Source organism: Dendrobates tinctorius, unplaced genomic scaffold (assembly GCF_039654945.1).
Source record: "Dendrobates tinctorius isolate UK_male_01 unplaced genomic scaffold, ASM3965494v1 ptg000143l, whole genome shotgun sequence".
NCBI classification, from domain to species: Eukaryota; Metazoa; Chordata; class Amphibia; order Anura; family Dendrobatidae; genus Dendrobates; species Dendrobates tinctorius.
Window position 1 is genome coordinate 33,491,112 of NW_027361810.1, and position 21,086 is coordinate 33,512,197.

The 21,086-nt window shown below is 43.2% G+C and overlaps 1 protein-coding gene across 1 annotated transcript in view; it reads left to right on the forward strand.

The window, feature by feature from the left end:
• GCA (grancalcin) overlaps positions 1-21,086 on the forward strand; it is a 28,979-nt gene that overhangs the window by 2,541 nt on the left and 5,352 nt on the right. Inside the window, exons 2-5 of the mRNA XM_073545741.1 lie at positions 10,959-11,096; positions 13,498-13,567; positions 15,812-15,855; positions 16,912-17,059. Of these exons, the coding sequence (XP_073401842.1) occupies positions 10,959-11,096; positions 13,498-13,567; positions 15,812-15,855; positions 16,912-17,059 (400 nt within the window). The remainder of the gene's footprint in view (positions 1-10,958; positions 11,097-13,497; positions 13,568-15,811; positions 15,856-16,911; positions 17,060-21,086) is intronic.

Consider the following 21,086-nt stretch of genomic DNA (forward strand, 5'->3'; position numbering starts at 1 on the left):
TCTCTGCAACACGACTGGTGTGAGCTCCCAATGTAATGTGAAGAAGCCCCAGCCCCTGAGGTTCTGTGCCAGCTCTGGTAGCGAAGTCGCAGCACCGCTGCAGCCTGTAACTGGCAGCAGCGGTTAGGGGGCTAGAAGAGCGCGTCATCGACGAAACATTTTACTGTCGGACAACCCCTTTAATAGGGAAATATGCTGCCGGGGCTTTCACATACAGCTCGTAAAATGTTGACTTACAGTAAATGGGGAAATTGGGAAATGTAATGTAACCGTTGCATTGAGTGTTCTTTTTTTCCCGTAGACTTTTGTATTGCATATAAAAATGTCAAATGTGTAACTAAAAGCAGCACCATAGAAAGTGGCTGCAGCTTGTATCGCAGTACTATGGTATACACCCATACTGATATACGTGATCATCCTCGGGAGATATCAGTTATATCAGTCGTTTTATGAACTCTCGAGGAAAATCCAAGCGGTGGATGTAATGATTCAGCAGTGGATGTAATGATTCAGCAGTTGTGCTGAGTTACCCAACACAAACTGCAAACTTCACATGTATCCGAAAGGGCATCTCCCCCCGCACAGTGTAGTTATGTGGATACATGAGCAACAAAATCGTTGTAGAGATTTTTTTTTTTCCCTTATTGGCTGTTTTGAACCCCCCCCCCCTTTTTTTTATAGGTGTGATATGTGACCACCACTCTCTTCTTGAGTGCCAGGAACTGCAACCCTAGCAACAAGCATAGATTAGTGCAATGGTAACTTGTGAACCACATATCTAAAGGGATTGTTCGGTGGAATTTGTCACTTAGCCACGATCAGCAGAAAGTGGCATTTTTCTATCCCCTTTAGAATGGAGTGGCACCGCGCTTGCTTGACCGCCACTCCGTTCTTTCCCCTCGGGTTTGTCAAGCACGGCTCGGCTTTTTTGGGCAGCTCTATAGAGAATGCATGGAGCGGTGGCCAGACATCCGACCTGCCAAGCCGCTTTGTAGTCTGGATAACGTTGTTCCGCATCGGCATAAAAAAAAAAAAAAAAATTCCCTCTTCCTACCAATCAGTGCGGCACATTGCTTACGTTTGGCCACCGGCAGAGTTCATCATAGCCAATTGTATTTGGTATTGGATCCCTAATTATCTTATAGTGGTGACCTATTATTAAGGATGGGTGGTCGGTATCATAGTGTTGGACAAGTCCCTTTGTCACGTTCTTGGGGCCCCATAAACGTTTGATTAATGTTGGCTGAACCCACTGAAATTGACAGATCTGAGCGACTGTATGAAGATGCTAGCCGATTGATGGTCGGCAGGGATTTTTATTGTCCGTGACTGATTTTTGGACTGCCCATCGCATTGTTCTCCAGAAGATAAGCCAATGGCCGGCTTGTCAGCAGATCTGCCACAGAGAGCATCGGATCACTCGTCCAATTGAGCGCTGCGGAGTATGGGAGTGTCGGCTGAGGTGGCTGTCGGCCAAAGCATCGTTCGGCCAGCCCTACGCTAGGTATAAAGAAGTTGAGCGGTTTTGGTTTTTCATGGGACCTCTTCCCTAGGATAAGGTGACTATTCTGAGTGCCGGACCTCTCTTGGCTTTTAGGTCTGCGATCTTGCAGTGAATAGTCTCAGAGCTGCCGTAAGATATTTTACATGCCCCTGAGACTTGCCATAAGATGGATAAAACTAGTGGGACACGTCTTCTAATGAGTATCATCACTTCCCATCATCGCATGAAGTGATGCAGTTTCCAGTTTATATAAAAGCTGTTATTGGTCCGAGCTGAACGCATTTCAGAGCCATTAGGCGACTCCTGTTCCTCTGGGGTTTCTCTAATTCACAGAGAAATGCAGAGGCTTGTAATTGGTTTGATTCATAAAAAAATAAAGCTACAATATATTTTCTGTCTAATCTGGTTCTTCCACCACATCCTAGCAGCCACAAACGTGATGCTCTGCAGCTGAGGCTTCTGAAAAGTTTGATTTTTGACATTTTCTAATTTCCTACATGTGACCACTCATAAAAGGGAACCCTCCTGCCCTGGATGACATCGGAGATCATCCATAGTGGGAGACTTTGTAAAGCCAACCCTATACACGTGGTCAAAATTGTTGGTAGCCCTCGTGTAATGACAGAAAAACCGAAAATGGTGACAGAAATAACTTGAATCTAACAAAAGTAATAAATCAACAATCTATGAAAATGAACAAATGAAAGTCAGACATTGCTCTTCAGCCATGCTTCCACAGACTTTAAAAAAAAAATAAAACTCATGAAATAGGCCTGGACAGAAATAATGGTACCCCTGAAAATAATCTGAAAAAAGGGACATGTTAAATCATGGAGTGTCCACTAATCAGCATCACGGGAGTCTACAATCTTGGAATCAGTGAGTGGCCTGTATAGAGGCTACAGATACTCACTGTGCTGTTTGGTGACACGGTGTGTATCACACTCAACATGGACCAGAGGAAGCGAAGGAAAGAGCTGTCTCAGGAGATTATAAAGAAAATTATAGACAAACATGTTAAAGATAAAAGTTATTAGACCATCTCCAAGCAGCTTGATGTTCCTGTGGCTACAGTTGCACATATTACTCAGAAATTTAAGCTCCATGGGACTGTAGCCAACCTCCCTGGACGTGGCCGCAGGAGGAAAATTGATGACAAATCAAAGAGATGGATAATACGAATGGTAACATAAGAGCCCCAAAAAACCTAAACAGATTAAAGGTGAACTTCAAGCTCAAGGAACATCAGTGTCAGATTGCATCAATTGTTTGAGCCAAAGTGGACTTCATGGGAGACGACCATGAGGACACCATTGTTGAAAAAAAACATAAGCCAGACTGGAATTTGCCAAACTACATGATGACAAGCCACAAAGTTTCTGGGAGAATGTCCTATGGACAGATGAGACAAAAATTGAACTTTTTGACAAGGCACATCAGCTCTATGTTCAGTTGTTCACAGATGGAAAAATGGAGCATATCAAGAAAAGAACACTGTCTCTACCAGGGTGGATAAAAATCTTGATTTTTTTTAAAAAAATCAAAAAAATCAGATTTTTTTTATTTAAATCAGATTTTTTTGATTTAAATCATTTGATTGCAGTTTTCATAATGTGATTTCAAACGGCAAACAAGTCCTTGGATATCCTTTTGACAGTATTTGCACTTTGCTCTTGCACCTTTCTTTCCAAGATCTGCTGCTGGCATCTCAACAAAATGAACCCAAATAGGGTCTCTCTTACGACCTGCTGCCATGGCTCACACAGATCACTTATGAAGTTTGATTGTTACTACAGCCTGAGCCAAGCACTGCTGATGTTACTACAGCCTGAGCCAAGTACTGCTGACTATCCAACAAGTTTGGGCATGTCAACTGAATGCAGGGAAAAAGAAACTAAACCAAAACTGAAACCAAGCTAGAAGTGTGGAATTAAAGGGGCAGTATGAACAAAATGTGGAGGCTATTAATAGTTTATACAATTAAGACATGCTGCTTTTAAACACCTACCTATTGCCATATAGTAAAACAAAAAAGATTTTTACTTACTTTGGGGTCCCCCCCTCACCCTGGCGTTAGATCGTTGCCCCTAGTTTCGTCCGTGTAACTATGGGCGCACATGCACACTGCTCTCACTTCTCATTTTAATCGTGATTTACCGGTATATTAAAAAAAAACCTTTTGATTTAAATCAGTGATTTAAATCATGATTAAAATCATGATTTAAATCGATCCGATTTAAATAGAAAAAAATCTTTTGATTTAAATCGTGATTTAAATCATGATTTAAATCGGCGTGATTTAAATCAATCCACCCTGGTCTCTACTGTGAAACATGGAGGAGGCCCTATTGTGTTCTGGGTCTGCTTTGCTGCATCTGGCACGGCATGGACCATACACTGATCCAAAACGCTGACGCCGGTACCATTAATTTCATGTACTTATTTAAAGACTGATATGAAAATCGGGCCTTACAGGATTTCTTTCAGTAGGTAAATGTTCAGGTTCCTTAACATACTTAAAGGGGTTGTCCACTTTTGGTAAAGTGGTTCCCAAAGTAAAGTACATGAAGTAACAAATACATAGTTTACTCACCCTCCCTGGGTCCATACAGACAGTGCTGCGGTCCCTGTGTTTGGACTAGACCAGTGTCTTCAACAGCACGCGACGCTGAGCTTAGTGAATGCCTACAGCGGTGACATGGCTTGCTTTCAGGTCTGTAGTGCCCAAAGCTCCGTGCTATTAAAGGGGTGTCCAGTTTCGTAAAAACCCTTGTCATCCGGGTGCATTTTTTTGTTTTATAACAAACTGCTTTTCTCACTGTTCCCAGGCCCACTGCTCCCGGTGTCTGTTATTGTCTGCAGTATTCAAACAAAATAGGAATCACTCTGTAGCACCATAGCATATGTATACATGAAATATGAAAAATGAATTGCATTACTGCATTAGAAATATGGAAAATTGAGAAAGCTTAGCACATAAAATGGCCAATTTATGTGTACCTGGAAGCCACGATAAGGCATTTCTCATTTTCCAGGACCCTAACCTAATGCCAATCCTAACTTAGACAAAGGTTCCCATACAGATGAAGACTTATGTAAATCCTCTCCTTAGGGTCCCGCCACATCAGCGATCTCGCCAGTGAGATCGCTGTGTGTGATGGGGATCAGTGACCGCCCCCCTGCCGGTTATTGCTGATCGTGCTCGAGCGGCCAGGACCGTTTTTCGATCGCTGGTCTCCCGCTGCCCAGCACGCATCGCTGCGATCAGCGACGCTGGTTTCCAAGGTAAACATCGGGTATTGAGGAGTCGCGCTGCTCCTGGATACCCAACATTTACATTAGAAACCAGCGTCCAGTGTCGCTGGTCCTGATCGCTGGGGCTGTCTAACGATGTCCCAGTGATCCCATCATGTCGGATCGTTGGTGGGATCGCTGGGACATCGTTTAGTGTAACGGGGGCTTTAGACTGAAATCTACATCTCTGTGCAGGGGTGGTGGCCCTGCTGTGATTAAAAACTCTTACGGCTGCGAGGTGGAGTGCTCAGTTAGGTTAATGAATACAAATTTAAAAAAACTGACCGTCACATCCAAGCATAAACTAAGTGTGAACAGGTGCTTAACCTAGTGTCACCAACTCGTATACACTCAGTCAAAAAAGGATGCACACTGTAGTGCCATAGGATGCAAATATTAAAAATGAATTGCATTACTGCCTTAGAAATATGAAAAATTGAGAGTAGCGCACAGCATGGCCACCACCCCTCCACAGAGATATAGATTTCGGTCTAAGGAGAGAATTTACATAGGTTCCCATACAGATGAAGACTTTAGTCTAAGTGAGGATTGGCAAGGTTAGGGTCATGGAAGACGAGAAACGCCTTACCGTGGCTTCCAGGTACACACAAATTGGCCATTTTATGTGCTAAGCTTTCTCAGTTTTTCATATTTCTAATGCAGTAATGTAATTCATTTTTCATATTTCATATTTGCATGCTATGGAGCTACAGTGTGCTTCCTATTTTGTTTGTGTATATGAGTTGGTGACTCTGGGTTAAGCACCTGTTCACATTTAGTTTATGCTTGGATGTGACGGTCAGTTTTTTTGAAAATTGTCTGCAGTATTGACATCACAGCGACAGCGCAGCAACCAGTCACTGAGCTTCGGGGCTCATGCCTTTTAAAGGGAAAGTGGGGGAGGGGGGGGATGCTATTAACCTGCAGACATGGGGTTAATCAGCAGGTTAACGTCGTTCTGAACGTACCTGGTGTCCGCACTTAAATTCCTCCTGGCAGTGGGCGTCTAACTTATTCCTCTCGACAGAGCTTGGGTTTCAGTCACTGGGGCGATACCGGGTCGGAGACGAGTAAACGCAACCCCGACGCTGACTGTCGGCAGCTCTGCACTAGACCCCTCCGTGTATAAAGTTGGGAGTTTTGGTATTCTGTGCCTATCCACCTGACAAGACACAGGATGTACCATTAGGCAGCTCATACATCCATTTTGTTTTAAAGGGTTTTTTTTTTCTCCACTTCTTTCCATCAGAAATTTCTGTCCTTTTAAAATCGGTGCACGTCCTATTTTCTGGCTCAGACTTGGCCTTTCACGTGTGTAGGGTACATACACTGCTGGCGTTTCGGTGCACCTGACATACAGAAAACTACTGGCAGTCATTGACGCGCACCAGTGTCTGCCATCTCGCCACCCTGGAACATGGGGAAGGTAATCTTTCCCTGCATCTGCACATTGACCTTATACATAAACACATGACTTTTTTTTTTTTTTTTAGGAATTTTCTCTATTTTGTGGCATTACTGGTGTGAGGAGCTGGCCTTGGGCTAAAGACTAATAATAATGTTTATAATTTTTTTATTTTTATATAGCGTTTCAGTCTACCACCCTACCCACGCCCTCTGTTCTGCTGATGACCTGAGCTTAGCATCAATAATCAGAACCTCCTACTCCCGTCTCCAAGACTTTACACGTGCTGCGCCAATTCTTTGGAATGCACTTCCCAAGTCAATACGATTAGTCCCCAATCCCCACAATTTTAAGCGTGCCCTGAAAACGCATTTATTCAGACTGGCCTACCGCCTCAGCACATTAACCTAATCTATCCCTGTGTGGCAGAGCCAAAAGTTTTACCATAACCAGGTTCCCCGCATCATGTTCCCACATGCTCTATGCATCCATTAGCCCTCTGTGTCTGTACTGTTACACACTTAACATTATGGCTGGTCCGAACAATGAAGGCAACTGTTACCACCCACCTTTCGTGTCTCCTTTTTTTCCTCATAGACTGTAAGCTTGCGAGCATGGCCCTCATTCCTCTTGGTATCTGTTATGATCTATGTCGTTATTGTTATGCTGTAATGTCTATCGTCTGTTCAAGTCCCCTGTAAAATGTAAAGTGCTGCGGAATATGTCGGCGCTATAGAAATAAAAATTTATTATATTTTGCAGCACACATGGTCATCGCTGTCCCCGATTGGGCTCATAATCTAAATTCCCTATCGGTATGTCTTTGGAATGTGGGAGGAAACCGGAGAACCCGGAGGAAACCCACAGAAACCTGGGGAGAACTCCTTGCAGATGTTGTCCTTGGTGGGATTTCAACCCACGGCTGCAGTGCTAACCACTGAGCCACCGTGCTGCCCCTATTGGACAAATGGATGTAGAGCGGAGTCCACTGCTCTTAAGGTGTGCAGACTTTTTCCAATACTGAGCACCGGTTAGGTCACTCTTATTGTGTTTTTTATTAGAGATTTGCTTGCTCGTCAGTTTAAGGGCACACGTCTCTCAATAAGTGTTCAGCCGCCTCAGGAACCCTTGCAGCGCTTTGGGTCCTGGGTTCAAATCCCACCAAGGACCACATTGGCAAGAAGTTTGTATGTTCTACCCATGTTTACTTGGGTTCCTCCCAAAGACATCTAGATTGTAACCCCAATGAGGCTCACAATGTATATAAAGTGCTGCAGAAGAAGGTGGTGCTATTTAAGTAAAGCATAAAAAATAAGTGATAGTAAGCAGAAGACATGCTGGCTGGATCTTATGCATACATAAGACCTGACACCAGAATGGTGATCGGGTAAAGCACTCCTTCCATTATTCTTGTTAGTTTCGGCCGTTGTTCTCCCAGTCACTAGTCTGATTATCTGTACGGGGATAGTAGACCCAATAGAGCCGTCACCACAGGGGGTCTCGCGTGCATTCTAAGATGAAGGGCTCTGCATTAATAAAATACCCACACCAATGCACAGTTAGCTTTGGGGGTGGTTTCCTGAGGGCCAGACTCAATTCTGGGTGGGCAGCTTGGGGACTGTAGGACACTGACGAGGAAATGCTTGCTGGAGCTGGATACACATGCTACGGTTGTGGTATCTAATCTGGAGGAGCCTGGTTGGGGACAGTGGAACTACCAGTTCTGGGTTGGTATCTACTTGGACAGGGGCATCTCATTGTGGTCATCTACCTGGAGTGGTTGTATGACTGTGGACAGAAGAAATAAAACTGCATTGTTAACCTGCCTAGGTGATTGATACAACCCACAGCCTCAGATCTGCACAACTGGCAATGCTGTTCACAGTAGGGGTAGTTTGCCACAAATCTGTTGATCACCCTTTGGTCTGGATACATTGTGCCAATGTTAAGAAATTCTGCTTTTTATACTTGGACTCATTTTTATATGTGTACTGGTCAGATGTGTAATCTGCCTGCTCTGCACCCCAGGCCAGTGTGTGGCGCATGCATGAGATTTTGAGATTGGACAGAGGTGTGGTGACACCTAGTGATGAGTGAACGTGCTGGGGTAAGGAGTTAACTGGGCATGCTTAGGTGTTTTTTTGGCATGCTCGACTAATATGTTCATGTTCGACAGCTGGAACATGTGTAGGGAATACCTAACAGCTGCCAGACATGCAGCCACGGGGACTCAAATATATTATTTGAGCACACCGAAAACACTTGGTTAGCACCCGAGCATGCACGGGTGACTCCATCGAAAATACAAACCAAAACACAATGGGCACGTATGGGCCAAGCTGACACATTATGGATCAAGTTGATGAAGCGGTGACTGGTTTCTATTACACTTTTTCCTCCTGATTGTTCCACTCCTGGTTTTGGCTTACAAATACTGACCGTGTGAACGTGACCTATCACTGACACTATAAGGTGGCCACATGAGAAGCCGGTGCTCGTTCCCGTGCCATGTGCCCTGCTCTCCAGCTAGAGGATAGGCGTCCTCCCCCTCTGGTGTAGCGGCACCTGCTCCTGATGACGGAGCTATTCTCGGTCTCTCGGGTTCTTGTCTCCCCTCCCCCCACGCTCTGTCATCAGTTTGTTCACTTGATTCTTTTTTTGGGGGGAAACTAATATTGACATCCAGGAAACCACATTGCATGTGTAATAAGCGGTAGACTCCGCACTGGTATCAGCACTAGGCACGTGTTATTGGGACGGGTGAGCGCTGCGCCGCGGGACGATCGGTTGTTGGTTCGTGAACTACTGTCTGTTCTCGTGGGTCGGATCCACAGCAGAATTTTCTGTCCGGCTTCCCTGGATGGAAAATGTAGTGTTACAGTAGTAATGTTGTGGTTATATTTTTAGGGGATCTCGCGCACAGACAATTGATCAGCGCTGCGGACAAAATTTCACGCTGCCATTATTAACCACGAGTTTAACCCTTCGCTATGCAAAGAGTGACATGAGCTCCAAATCGCAGCTTTCCCGCATAGGAAAAAAAAGCAGCAATATCGGCATAATTTAATGTTTTGACTGCTGCAGAATTACCACAGCAGACGTGCCCTTAGGAAACTTCTCTGGCTGCTCATGGGTGTCTTTAGGATCCGGGACTTATGGTCTCGCTGAGGGTCGTCCTTTATATTGGAGATAGAGTGGGCAGTGGCAATGAGCGAACGTGCTCGGATAAGGTGTTATCTGAGCATGCTCGGGTGCTAAACCGTGTCTTCTGCGTGCTCGAAAAGTATGGTCTTATGCATTTCTCACAGCTGTTTGACAGTGGCAACACATGTAGGGATTATTTATCGATCAGGTAATCTCTACATGTGTTGTGGCTTTCGAACAGCCGTGAGTCATACAGCTGCGGAGACTCGAACCTATTTTTCGAACACGTCGAAGACACTCGGTTAGCTCCCGAGCATGCTCAGATAACACCTTATCCCAGCACGTTTGCTCATCACTAATTACAGATTATTAGGAATTTGACCTCTCTGCCTATTGCACAGCAACGTCCTGAAGACTATCTCTACGAGGGAAGATGGCCACAGGCTCTTGTGTAATAGGTTACGTTATGCACCGTGATGTCTGGACCGGCAGCTGGTCTCCTGACCTGAGCGCCACTATCTCGAATACCAATAAGAGGCGGGGGAGTCCTGGATAGACCCGTGGTCGGTCCGTACAATGCATACTCTGCCTGTCCAGACTTGCTCGTATACAAGAACACTGAACCAGTAATGTAGTCACAGAACTAACACTGACCCCGTCATCCAACTCCACACCCACCGAGCGGCCTCTTCTGCACCCACCGAGTGGTCTTCTCCGCTCATTTGTAATCCGGATGTCCCCATTTATTTCTCCTTACAAGAACTGCTCTGTACTCGCGTACAGCCATAAGTTGTATTCCCTCCCAAAGCTTTGCCATGGAAGTCTACAATCAGGCATCAGAGAGGGGCTCAGCACTGATGAGGGGCAAGTACTCTGAGACAGCGGTCTATGGTGGCTGTCTTGGCCAATATGGCTTCTATAAGGATAGGTGCACAGAAGTCTTAATTCTGACCGTGGATCCGCCAAAGTTTTCCCACACACAGCTGGTGACCTTTTTCCTGAAACTGTTGGTCTTTTTTTTTTTTTTTTTTTTTTTTGTGGGGGGGGAGGGTCTGTGCACTGTAATCACTTTTTTTTTTGTTGCACTTTTTCAGGCATCACCTACATATATCCTAAAGGGTCAGATGCTGACCTACACGATGGTGATCTCCAATAGGAGGCGCTAGTAGTGAGATTTCTTTTCAAAGAACACATTTGTCCTTCAGCTATTGTCTGTTTCCGGGAAAACTGGGTGATGACAACTATGGTGGCCGCTGTGAACTGCAAACCTCGATAACAGTATGGCCGCCTCCATGTCTCCGTGACAAAGCAGATTTTACGTTCCGGAGTGACGTTCCCCCTGGGAATTTCTGGTAGCATTGCTGGATTTTACCCGGCTTTCCCAGAACTAGATAAGAGGCAGGTGAAGACATCGACCTAAGTATGATGGCTGCCGGTGATTGCACTGTTCTGTTGGTGAGTTACTAGTTAGTGGCACGAAGGTTTGGGTGCAAAGGTTATTGGGGGGGGGGATTACCTGCTATAAAAGTGGATTGCTGAGCTGCCGATACGTAGATGATTATCAGTTGGAGTAATCGTTGGCTTTTTTTTTTCTCTTCTCCCTATCTGTAGCCATACGGAAACATGAATCCACAAATGGCAATGATGGGGCAGACCATGGCACCCAATGTACATGGCGGCTTCTATGGACAACCTCAGTATCCTGCAGGCGATCCAATGTGGGGGTACTTCACGGCAGTGGCTGGCCAGGTAAGGTCTATACACCTCCTGTGTCCCCCCCCCCCCCCCCCCCCCTTAGCAGTGCCTGCATTACACAGTTCACCATTGTCCTACTGACAGGTTCCCTTTAACCCCATCCTCAGGTGATCTACATGTTATGTCGTGTGCTGGTGTATGGAGTGCGCTCAGGAGCTGAACTCCCTCCATGTGCAACTGGTTTTGCCTGTCCTTGGCCGCTGCTTTGATCTGGGCTTGCGCCGATCACTGCAGTTTAACCATTTAAATGCCACCGTCATCCAAGTGGTGTAGTCCCCTGATGCGAACTTTCCAGCATTGAAAGCCCCTGGTTGTTGCAATCACTGCTCTTTAGAGTTCTATTATACTCCTCAATATTGAAGTATGTACCCCAAAATAGCATCCAAAAAATGCCATAAACATACCCCCTCCCAAAAAAAGTGGAATTTTTTTCCCACCATTAAAAAAAATATATATATTTTTTTATTGCACGTCATTCAAAATTGCTGCTCGTTCTACAAAATAAAAAGGCCATCTTATAACTAGGTCAGTGGAGAAAGCATTTGCTCTTTTGAAGGATAGAAACAAGAACAAGCAAAAAAAAAATATATAGGGTCATGAAGGATTATTATTATTATTATTATTATTATTCCTTTTCTTGATAGACTTGACCTTTGGTATGTGCCTGGGATGGCGGTGTCTTCAGGACGTGCCATCGCTCAGCTGCTGCAGTCGTTTCTTTATTTCTCTTGCTCTAGATTTGGAGCCGATCTCCTCGTATCTTTCTGTACTCACTGTAGAAACTTTGGGGCAGTTTTTTTTTTTTTGTGTTCCCGCTGAAGCCGACCTGACCTTTTAGCTCGAAGCTTCTCGATCTGCTGCGCTTCTGCTTTTTTACAATAGAAATTCCCTTTCTGGTAAAGGATCAGTCTGATGAGGAAATCCTTGCGCGCCCAGGCTGTCGTTCTTTTACTAATATGTCCGTTCGCGTCATTGTTGAAGCCTTCACTGCAGACTCTGGGACACATGAAGACTGTGCAGAATGGCTGCCAAAAGAAAAAATAAAACTCAATTGCAAAAATTTTTTTATTAAAACTTTTGCACCGTTTGGCTTTTTCTTTGCGATTTATGATCTGTGGTCACAAACAACTCTAAACAGAGCTCCAAAAGAAATTGACAGTGAGTTTGTAACTTTTTATCTGATTTATCATATCGGGCTCGCTGACTAATTCTCAGTTAACTCATTGTGCAGCCAGCAATAGACAGCGCATCACTGTTATAGAGGACAAACGGTGCAGCATTTTTAATTGTACCCAATTGAATTTTTTTTTTATCCCGTTTACATGCGTGTAAGTTAAAAAAAAAAAAAAAAAAAATCCCACAACTTTCTCAAACTCTAGAAAGTAAATTGTCCCAGCTGTGGAGTCTGTGACTTCTGGATCTGAAAGTTGTTTGCCGCTCGACTTTCCCTGCACCAGATTGGAAATTTTTTCTACTGGTTCTTGACCAGGTACTGTTCTGCTCCCTTTTTTTTTTTTTTTTTTTTTTTTCTTCCAGGCATTCAAGTGATGTTTTGCATTTATTTATCTTTAAATGCTACAATGGCCCGATGAAAAAGATGTATTTTTTTACTTGCTATTCGCCCATTTTGTTTCCCATAGGATCATGAGACATTTATTGAGGAGTGTCTTAAATTGTAAATATTTTTATTTTCATCTAATTTCCCTGTAAGGGCAGTTTCACACGTTCAGATAATTCCGGTACCAGCGCTGTCCGTGTGCATACGTATGCCATCCGTATGTCAGAGTGTACCATCCGTAAGCTGTCCATGTTTTAGAAAAATTATTTTCAATGTTAACCCTTTGACTTTTAAAAACGCACACGGACAGCATCTGTGTGCGGTACGTGTTTACACGGAACCATTGACTTGTATGGGTCCGTGTGATCCGTGCTGTTGCACAAAAACGGACATGTCAGTGTGTTTTGCACACGGACACACGGTCCGTGAAAACACGCTGACATCTGCATAGACACATTCATTCGAATGTGTCTACGTGTGTCAGTGTCTCCGGTACGTGAGAAAACTGTCACTACATGTACCGGAGACACTGACGTGTGAAACTGCCCTAATTGGGAGCTGGTCAATTAGCCCCAGTTACAGGGGAAATACAGGCTCCCAGACAGCTGGATCCTCGCTACTGCAGCTGTGTGTAGGTGCACTCTTATGTAGTGACATTTTAGAAAGTCCCTGCAGAGTAGGAGCCGGACCACCCACCCATTTACAGTCTATGGGTGGTCCGGGAGCAGTTAAACAATCTTTTGGCACAAAGCTGGAATCCCGGATTGTGTCTAAGACCGTAGTGATAATCGGGCACTTACCCTTGTGTGTGTGTGTTACATGTTTACTTTTTTGCAGGACGGTGAAATAGATGCTGAAGAACTACAGAGATGCTTAACACAGGCTGGAATCCACGGGACCTATACACGTAAGTCGGGTGTACACTGTACTGCATTGGTACTGATTTTATATCTCCAATACAATGTGCACTGGGTAAAATTAGGCAAATGTTTCCCCTCCCAGCTCTGGACAATATGGAGGTAGCACACTGCGTCCTCCCATATACTAATGTGCCACAAACAGGAAGTTGATATCACGAACCACTCCCATTTTATTTAGTTGTATCCATATAAATGGCCCTCCCTGTACATGCCACTATTTCTCTACAGAATATACTTAAGTAAACTTAGCCTAAAGCATTCAGAACCTGCAATAAAGACATGGTGGTCCCACCAAACCAAGTAATATGTAGGAACTGTCACCCATCATATTCTGTAAGTTGCTATCCACTTTTTTTCAGATCTGGGATAATTAATCAGTTTCTGTCGGCACTATATGTGCTAGAACTTCCTTTCCTGAACTTCTCAGCCCGTCACTACTGTCCAATTACAATTAGTGATTTTCCACAACACAGAGATTGATAAGCTATCCTTTGTAGATCATTCATCAATATGAGATCTACGGGCTGCGGCAATGTAGAGTGCCAATACCCATCGTCTGACGTAAACAATGTACAAAGTGGAAACCCCCCGCTCTCTCGCTGTGGCCGCTCTCTCACTGAACAATGGCAGCAAGTGCACCCTGAGCCATCTGCCTGTGTAAGGAGACTATAACGGACCGTCGATCAGCTAAGTTCAGCGATCGGTTAATGCTGCTGCTCGTCAGACCTCAAGTCTGTACGGTGGACAGTGAGTAGTTGGACGTGTTACTGTATATTCTGTCCCTGTGTGACTTGCATCATGGTTAACCATTAATGTAACGCTGGAGCGTGCCCGAGCTTATCTCCCAGGGATGGAGGCGTGATTGTCTGGGGAAGCGCTGCCCTATATATAGAGCACTTCGTGTAAGCCGTGAGCGCTGGATCTGTGCTCGAGTTGCTGGCAATGGATGACTTTGACCTGTAACCCGTACGCCAATCTACAACTGTAGTAGAGATCGATGTGATTACTGCACTTCTCTCGTTATCGGATGAACTGCTTTTATTTAATTTTGCAACCGTGAAACTCCCATTAAACACTACGTAGAGGGTTTCAGGACATGGATGGAGCTGTTGAAAATGTGGATGACAAGTTCCAACACACAGTGCCGTCAGAAAACTGAGGAAGAACTGCCCCATATCTAAAAAATGGTGGTTGGCAAGTTACAGAACTTGATGATCAGGACAGTTCCTGGAAATAATGCTTGGTTTGCAGGGGTGCGATGACCATGATTTATTTATTTTTATATTTTTTTTGCATGTTTTGTACAAAAGAGCTTTAAGGTGTGTTACTAGTGTGTTTTTTAGTGGACTCTGGACATTGTGGCAATTTGCATGGCATATATAAAGCTTTCTCCATACACACAACATCTGACAGAGCATGGAGGCACAGGCTGCCATGTGGTGTCTCCATATTGTCCAAGGCCGGGAGGGGAAACGATATCTGTGCGTGTAATATATGTGATCAATCATGAAGTTAAAACCATTGAAGGGTGTGTTTTTTTTTTTTTTTTTTTTTTTTTTTTTTTTTTTTTTTTTTTTTTTTTTTTTTTTAAGAGCATGGGCTGTGGGACCCCCCGCAATTAACAAGTTATCTCTTTTGGGAGTGACTTGTTCTTATTGGAATACCCTTTAAAATATAATAAAGGGAGTCTGCAAAAAAAATTACTGTCCAAACCAAGCACCGCACGTTATAAGGGATAGGGCCCCAATAAGAAATCATAACTTTGGTATTTTAATCCTTTGCTACATTTGGCCAAAAAGTGTCTTTGGCGCAGCAAAAATCTCCGCGCACCTTCCAACCGCTCTTTTACGTGCATCTCCGTCCCCTTTTCCTTTTAAAAGGGATTGTTGTTTTAGAAAAGAGCAGTTTGTTACTTTTATAACAAACTGCAGACGGGGACGAAGACTTTATGAATGGAGATAATCCCTTATAATTGTACAAGGGCCAGCGATCTATACATTGGAATCTAGCTCACGTGCTATTTTTTTTTTTTTGTTAGGTCTGTGTCCCCCGCCAGGTGCCGCGCTTTGTTAGGTCTGTGTCCCCCGCCAGGTGCCGCGCTTTGTTAGGACGGTGTCCCCCGCCAGGTGCTGCGCTTTGTTAGGACGCTTGTTTTGTGCTGACAGACCCCATTTTAAATTGAATTTAAAAAAAAATTAATGTGTTTGTTTTTTTTCTTCATTTTCTTTTAGCCTTTAGTCTAGAAACGTGTCGGATTATGATTTCCATGTTGGACGTATCCTTTTGGGGGGATAAAAAGCAAAATGTTACACAAAGTTAACAGTGACACATGAAGGTTCTTTCCATTAATCTGTTTCAATCTTCCCATTAAAATTTCATAGACTTGGTATTGACAGATGATAGAAAAAATGCAACATAAGGCCGCCTTTAATGAGCTTTTCCGATGTGCTGCCACAAATATCAAATTGCAGATTCCTTTACAAAGTTTTAAGTGAAAAAACGAATAACTTTTCCTACATTTGCTGCACAATCCATTGAATTTTCAATATGAGAAAAGGTTGAAAGAGACTTAAAGGGGAAATTTTCACCAGGTTTTTGCTACCAAACCTGAGAGCAGCATAATGTAGGGGCAGAGAGCCCAATTCCAGCGATGTGTGACTAACTGGACTGCTTAGCATAGTTTTTATTATATCTGTTTTCTCAGCAGGAGATGATCACTAGAAGACTTGGCTTTGTAGTCCATCCCTGCCCCCACCACTGATTGGCAGCTTTCTGCCTATGCTCTGTGTACACAGAAAGCGTCCAATCAGTGGTGTGGTCGGGGTTATACAGGGCTCAGCATTCAAAGAACTGCTTGATGTGAAGCAGAGAAAACAGATTTTATTAAAATTTAAGTTTATACAGTGCTGGAATCGGGCTGTTTCCCTGCATCAAGCTGCTCTTAGATGGGGTACCATTTAAAGTTTTGCAGCTCTTTACTTCCTCCTTTCTGATGCCGGGAGCAGATGAATAGATAATATAGCTAAAATCATTGTAATTTCAAATCTAAACAGATCATTACTGTCTGTTCATATTTCATAGTTGTCATGTGATTCCAGCAGCATTTCCCGTGGTGCAGCTTCTAAACTGCGATATTTGTGGCATAAACATCGGCAAAGATTTTGGCAACTACGCCAAATATTTCCCCACATGTAGGGCATACATATAATGGCATCTTTTTAAAATATATACAGTAGCATGGGATAACTATGCCTCTCGGAGTTTGATGGAAAGTGTGTATGCCATGAAGAAAACCCTTCTTGATGAAACTCCTTTACAAAACGATGACCAGGTTGACCATACTTGCAAAATGGGATTCAATGAATTCAAAGAGCTCTGGGGGGCATTGAACGCCTGGAAACAAACCTTCTGCGCAGTCGATCGTGACCGAAGTGGCACAGTGGAGCCTCATGAGATGAACCAGGCCGTTCTGTCTATGGGTAAGTGACACTGATACAAGTATCATAATTCTGATTCCGTACACAAAAGCAGAGGCATTGGCCCCAAATGAATCATAGAATGCTAGAGTTGGAAGGGACCTCCAGGCAGGGCTGTGGAGTCGGTAAGCCAAACCTACGACTCCGACTCCTCAATATCCTTTACACAGACTCCGACTCCCGCATATATTGCCTATATTTAAGTGAAAAATTTATTGTAGTACAATGTGAACATCAGACATTTAATCATTTCTATGATGCAATAATCAAGATATTTAGAACAGAATATTTATTGGAATACAACTTTAGAACACAAACTGAAATAAATTGTAAAAATGTAATACACTGTAATATCGATTACATATATATATACGGTGCAGACCAAAGTTTGGACACACCTTCTCATTCAAAGAGTTTTCTTTATTTTCATGACTATGAAAATTGTAGATTCACTCTGAAGGCATCAAAGCAATGAATTAACACATGTGGAATTATATAATTAAAGTGTGAAACAACTGAAAATATGTCTTATATTCTAGGTTCTTCAAAGTAGCTACCTTTTGCTTTGATTACTGCTTTGCACACTCTTGGCATTCTCTTGATGAGCTTCAAGAGGTAGTCACCGGAAATGGTCTTCCAACAGTCTTGAAGGAGTTCCCAGAGATGCTTAGCACTTGTTGGCCCTTTTGCCTTCACTCTGCGGTCCAGCTCACCCCAAACCATCTCGATTGGGTTCAGGTCTGGCGACTGTGGAGGTCAGGTCATCTGGTGTAGCACCCCATCACTCTCCTCCTTGGTCAAATAGCCCTTACACAGCCTGGAGGTGTGTTTGGGGTCATTGTCCTGTTGAAAAATAAATGATGGTCCAACTAAACACAAAACGGATGGAATAGCATGCCACTGCAAGATGATGTGGTAGCCATGCTGGTTCAGTATGCCTTCAATTTTGAATAAATCCCCAACAGTGTCACCAGCAAAGCACCCCCACACCATCACACCTCCTCCTCCATGCTTCACGGTGGGAACAAGGCATGTAGAGTCCATCCGTTCACCTTTTCTACGTCGCACAAAGACATGGTGGTTGGAACCAAAGATCTCAAATTTGGACTCATCAGACCAAAGCACAGATTTACACTGGACTAATGTCCATTCCTTGTGTTCTTTAGCCCAAACAAGTCTCTTCTGCTTGTGGCCTGTCCTTAGCAGTGGTTTCCTAGCAGCTATTTTACCATGAAGGCCTGCTGCACAAAGTCTCCTCTTAACAGTTGTTGTAGAGATGTGTCTGCTGCTAGAACTCTGTGTGGCATTGACCTGGTCTCTATTCTGAGCTGCTGTTAACCTGCGATTTCTGAGGCTGGTGACTCGGATGAACTTATCCTCCGCAGCAGAGGTGACTCTTGGTCTTCCTTTCCTGGGGCGGTCCTCACGTGAGCCAGTTTCTTTGTAGCCATTGATGGTTTTTGCCACTGCACTTGGGGACCCTTTCAAAGTTTTCCCAATTTTTCGGACTGACTGACTTTCATTTCTTAAAGTAATGATGGCCACTCGTTTTTCTTTACTCAGCTGCTTTTTTCTTGCCATAATACAAATTCTAACAGTGTATTCAGTAGGACTATCAGCTGTGTATCCACCAGACTTCTGCACAACACAACTGATGGTCCCAACCCCATTTATAAGGCAAGAAATCCCACTTGTTAAACCTGACAGGGCACACCTGCGAAGTGAAAACCATTTCCGGTGACTACCTCTTGAAGCTCATCAAGAGTGTGTAAAGCAGTAATCAAAGCAAAAGGTGGCTACTTTGAAGAACCTAGAATATAAGACATATTTTCAGTTGTTTCACACTTTTTTGTTATATAATTCCACATGTGGTAATTCATAGTTTTGATGCCTTCAGAGTGAATCTACAATTTTCATAGTCATGAAAATAAAGAAAACACTTTGAGAAGGTGTCCAAACTTTTGGTCTGTACTGTGTGTGTGTATGTATATATATATATATATATATATACATATATATATATATATATATATATATATATATATATATATATATATATATATATATATATATATATATATATACGCACGCTATGACTTATCTCGGCTAAGATAAAACCTAGATCCTCAGGCTACATTCACACTATGGGCGTAGCCAGGATCAAACCTAGGGGGGGCAGAACCTCATACTGCACACCTCAGCTGCTGCAGAACCTCATACTGCACACCCCTACACTTGAAAATAAAGCCTGCACCTTAAGAAGATGTGGTGAATGCAGTCTATTTATTCCAACTATCAGTTGATGTTACTGAAGACGAGCAATACCTGTCCTGGGCGTCCTTTTGGGCAGCTATGAGGTGTAACTGACTGGTTCTAAAAAAAAAAAAAGGAGTCTTAGTCTGTGTGCTATCCGGTTTTCATTCTTTTTGGTACAGATATGATATGGATAGACAGATATGGATATATAGAGCAGATTTCTAATCTGCTTTTGCTATTGAAAACATTATCTATGAGCTCAAAAACCTTTCAGGTGATGCGGTTTTTTAAAAAGCTGATCTGCTGCTTTTGCAACTGAAAAACGTATCCTCAAAAAACGCTGTGTGTGAATGTAGCCTTAGATCAGGAATAGAACAGTCATTTATAGGACATTTCATAACTTCCCAAATTCCTATGAAAAAATATTCTGCATTGAACTACTGTACCCAATTTATTATATATTTTAGGAGTCGGTCCATTTTATTCCGACTCCACCAAAATGAGCTACGACTCCGACTCCACAGCCCTGCCTCCAGGGTCATCGTGTCCAACCCCCTGCTCAATGCAGGACTCACTAAACCATCTCAGACAGCCTCTGTTTGAAGACTTCCATTGAAGGAGAACTCACCACCTCTCATGGCAGCCTGTTCCACTCATTGATCACCCTCACTGTCAGTTTATTCCAATATCTAATCTGTATCTTCTCCCTTTCAGTTTCATCCCATTGTTTCTCATGTTTCCGAGTGCAAATGAGAATAAAGATGATCCTTCTATAATGTGACAGCCCTTCAAATATTTGTAGACAGCTATTAAGTCTCCTCTCAGTCTTCTTTTTTGCAAGCTAAACACTCCCAGATCCTTTATCCGCTCCTCATCGGACTTACTTTGCTGTCCGCTCACCATCCTGGTAGCTCTTTGAACTTGCTCCAGTTTTTCGAGGTCTTCTTTTTTTTTTTTTTTTTTTAAATGTGGCTCCCAGAACTGGACACAGTATTCCAGATGAGGCCAGACCAAGGAGAGGCGTAGAGGAGGAAACTTTACATGATCTAGACTAAATGCTTCTCTTAATACATCCTAAAACTGTTTGTCTTTTTTGCTGCTGCATCACACTGACTCATGTGCACTGTGATCTATTAGTATACCTAAGTCTTTTTCCACACATGCTCTTGATTAGTTCTATTCCTCCCATTCTATATATGTAATTTTCATCTTTCTTGCCCAGATGTAGACTCTTGCATTTCTCCCTGTTAAATACCATTCTATTACCATATATACTCATGTGTAAGCCAATGCACCTTATTTTGCATTCTTGGCACAAAAAAAACCTCATCTTATACTTGACTTTATACAGTAGTTGCTTATCTAGATCCTTCTGAATCCTTTCTGTTTTATCTATTGTTGGCTATCCCTCCTAGCTTTGCATCTTTTGCAGATTTGATCAGTTTACCTTCAGTTCCCTAGACCTAGATCATTTATAACAATGTTGACCAACACTGGGGCCAGGACAGAGCCTTGTAGTACCCCACTTGAAACACTTTTCCAATTGGATGTGTAATCATTTATTACCAATCTTTGAGGTCGATCACTGAGCCAGTTATGAATCCACCTAACCGTAGCCTTGTCAATCCCATACTTGGTCATTTTTTCAATAAGGATAGTATGAGATACTTTATCAAATGCTTTAAAGTTGAGATATACTATATGTACCACATTTCCCTGATCCACCCAGTCAGTGATTCCATCATAGAAGGAAATTTAGATTAGTCTGGCATGA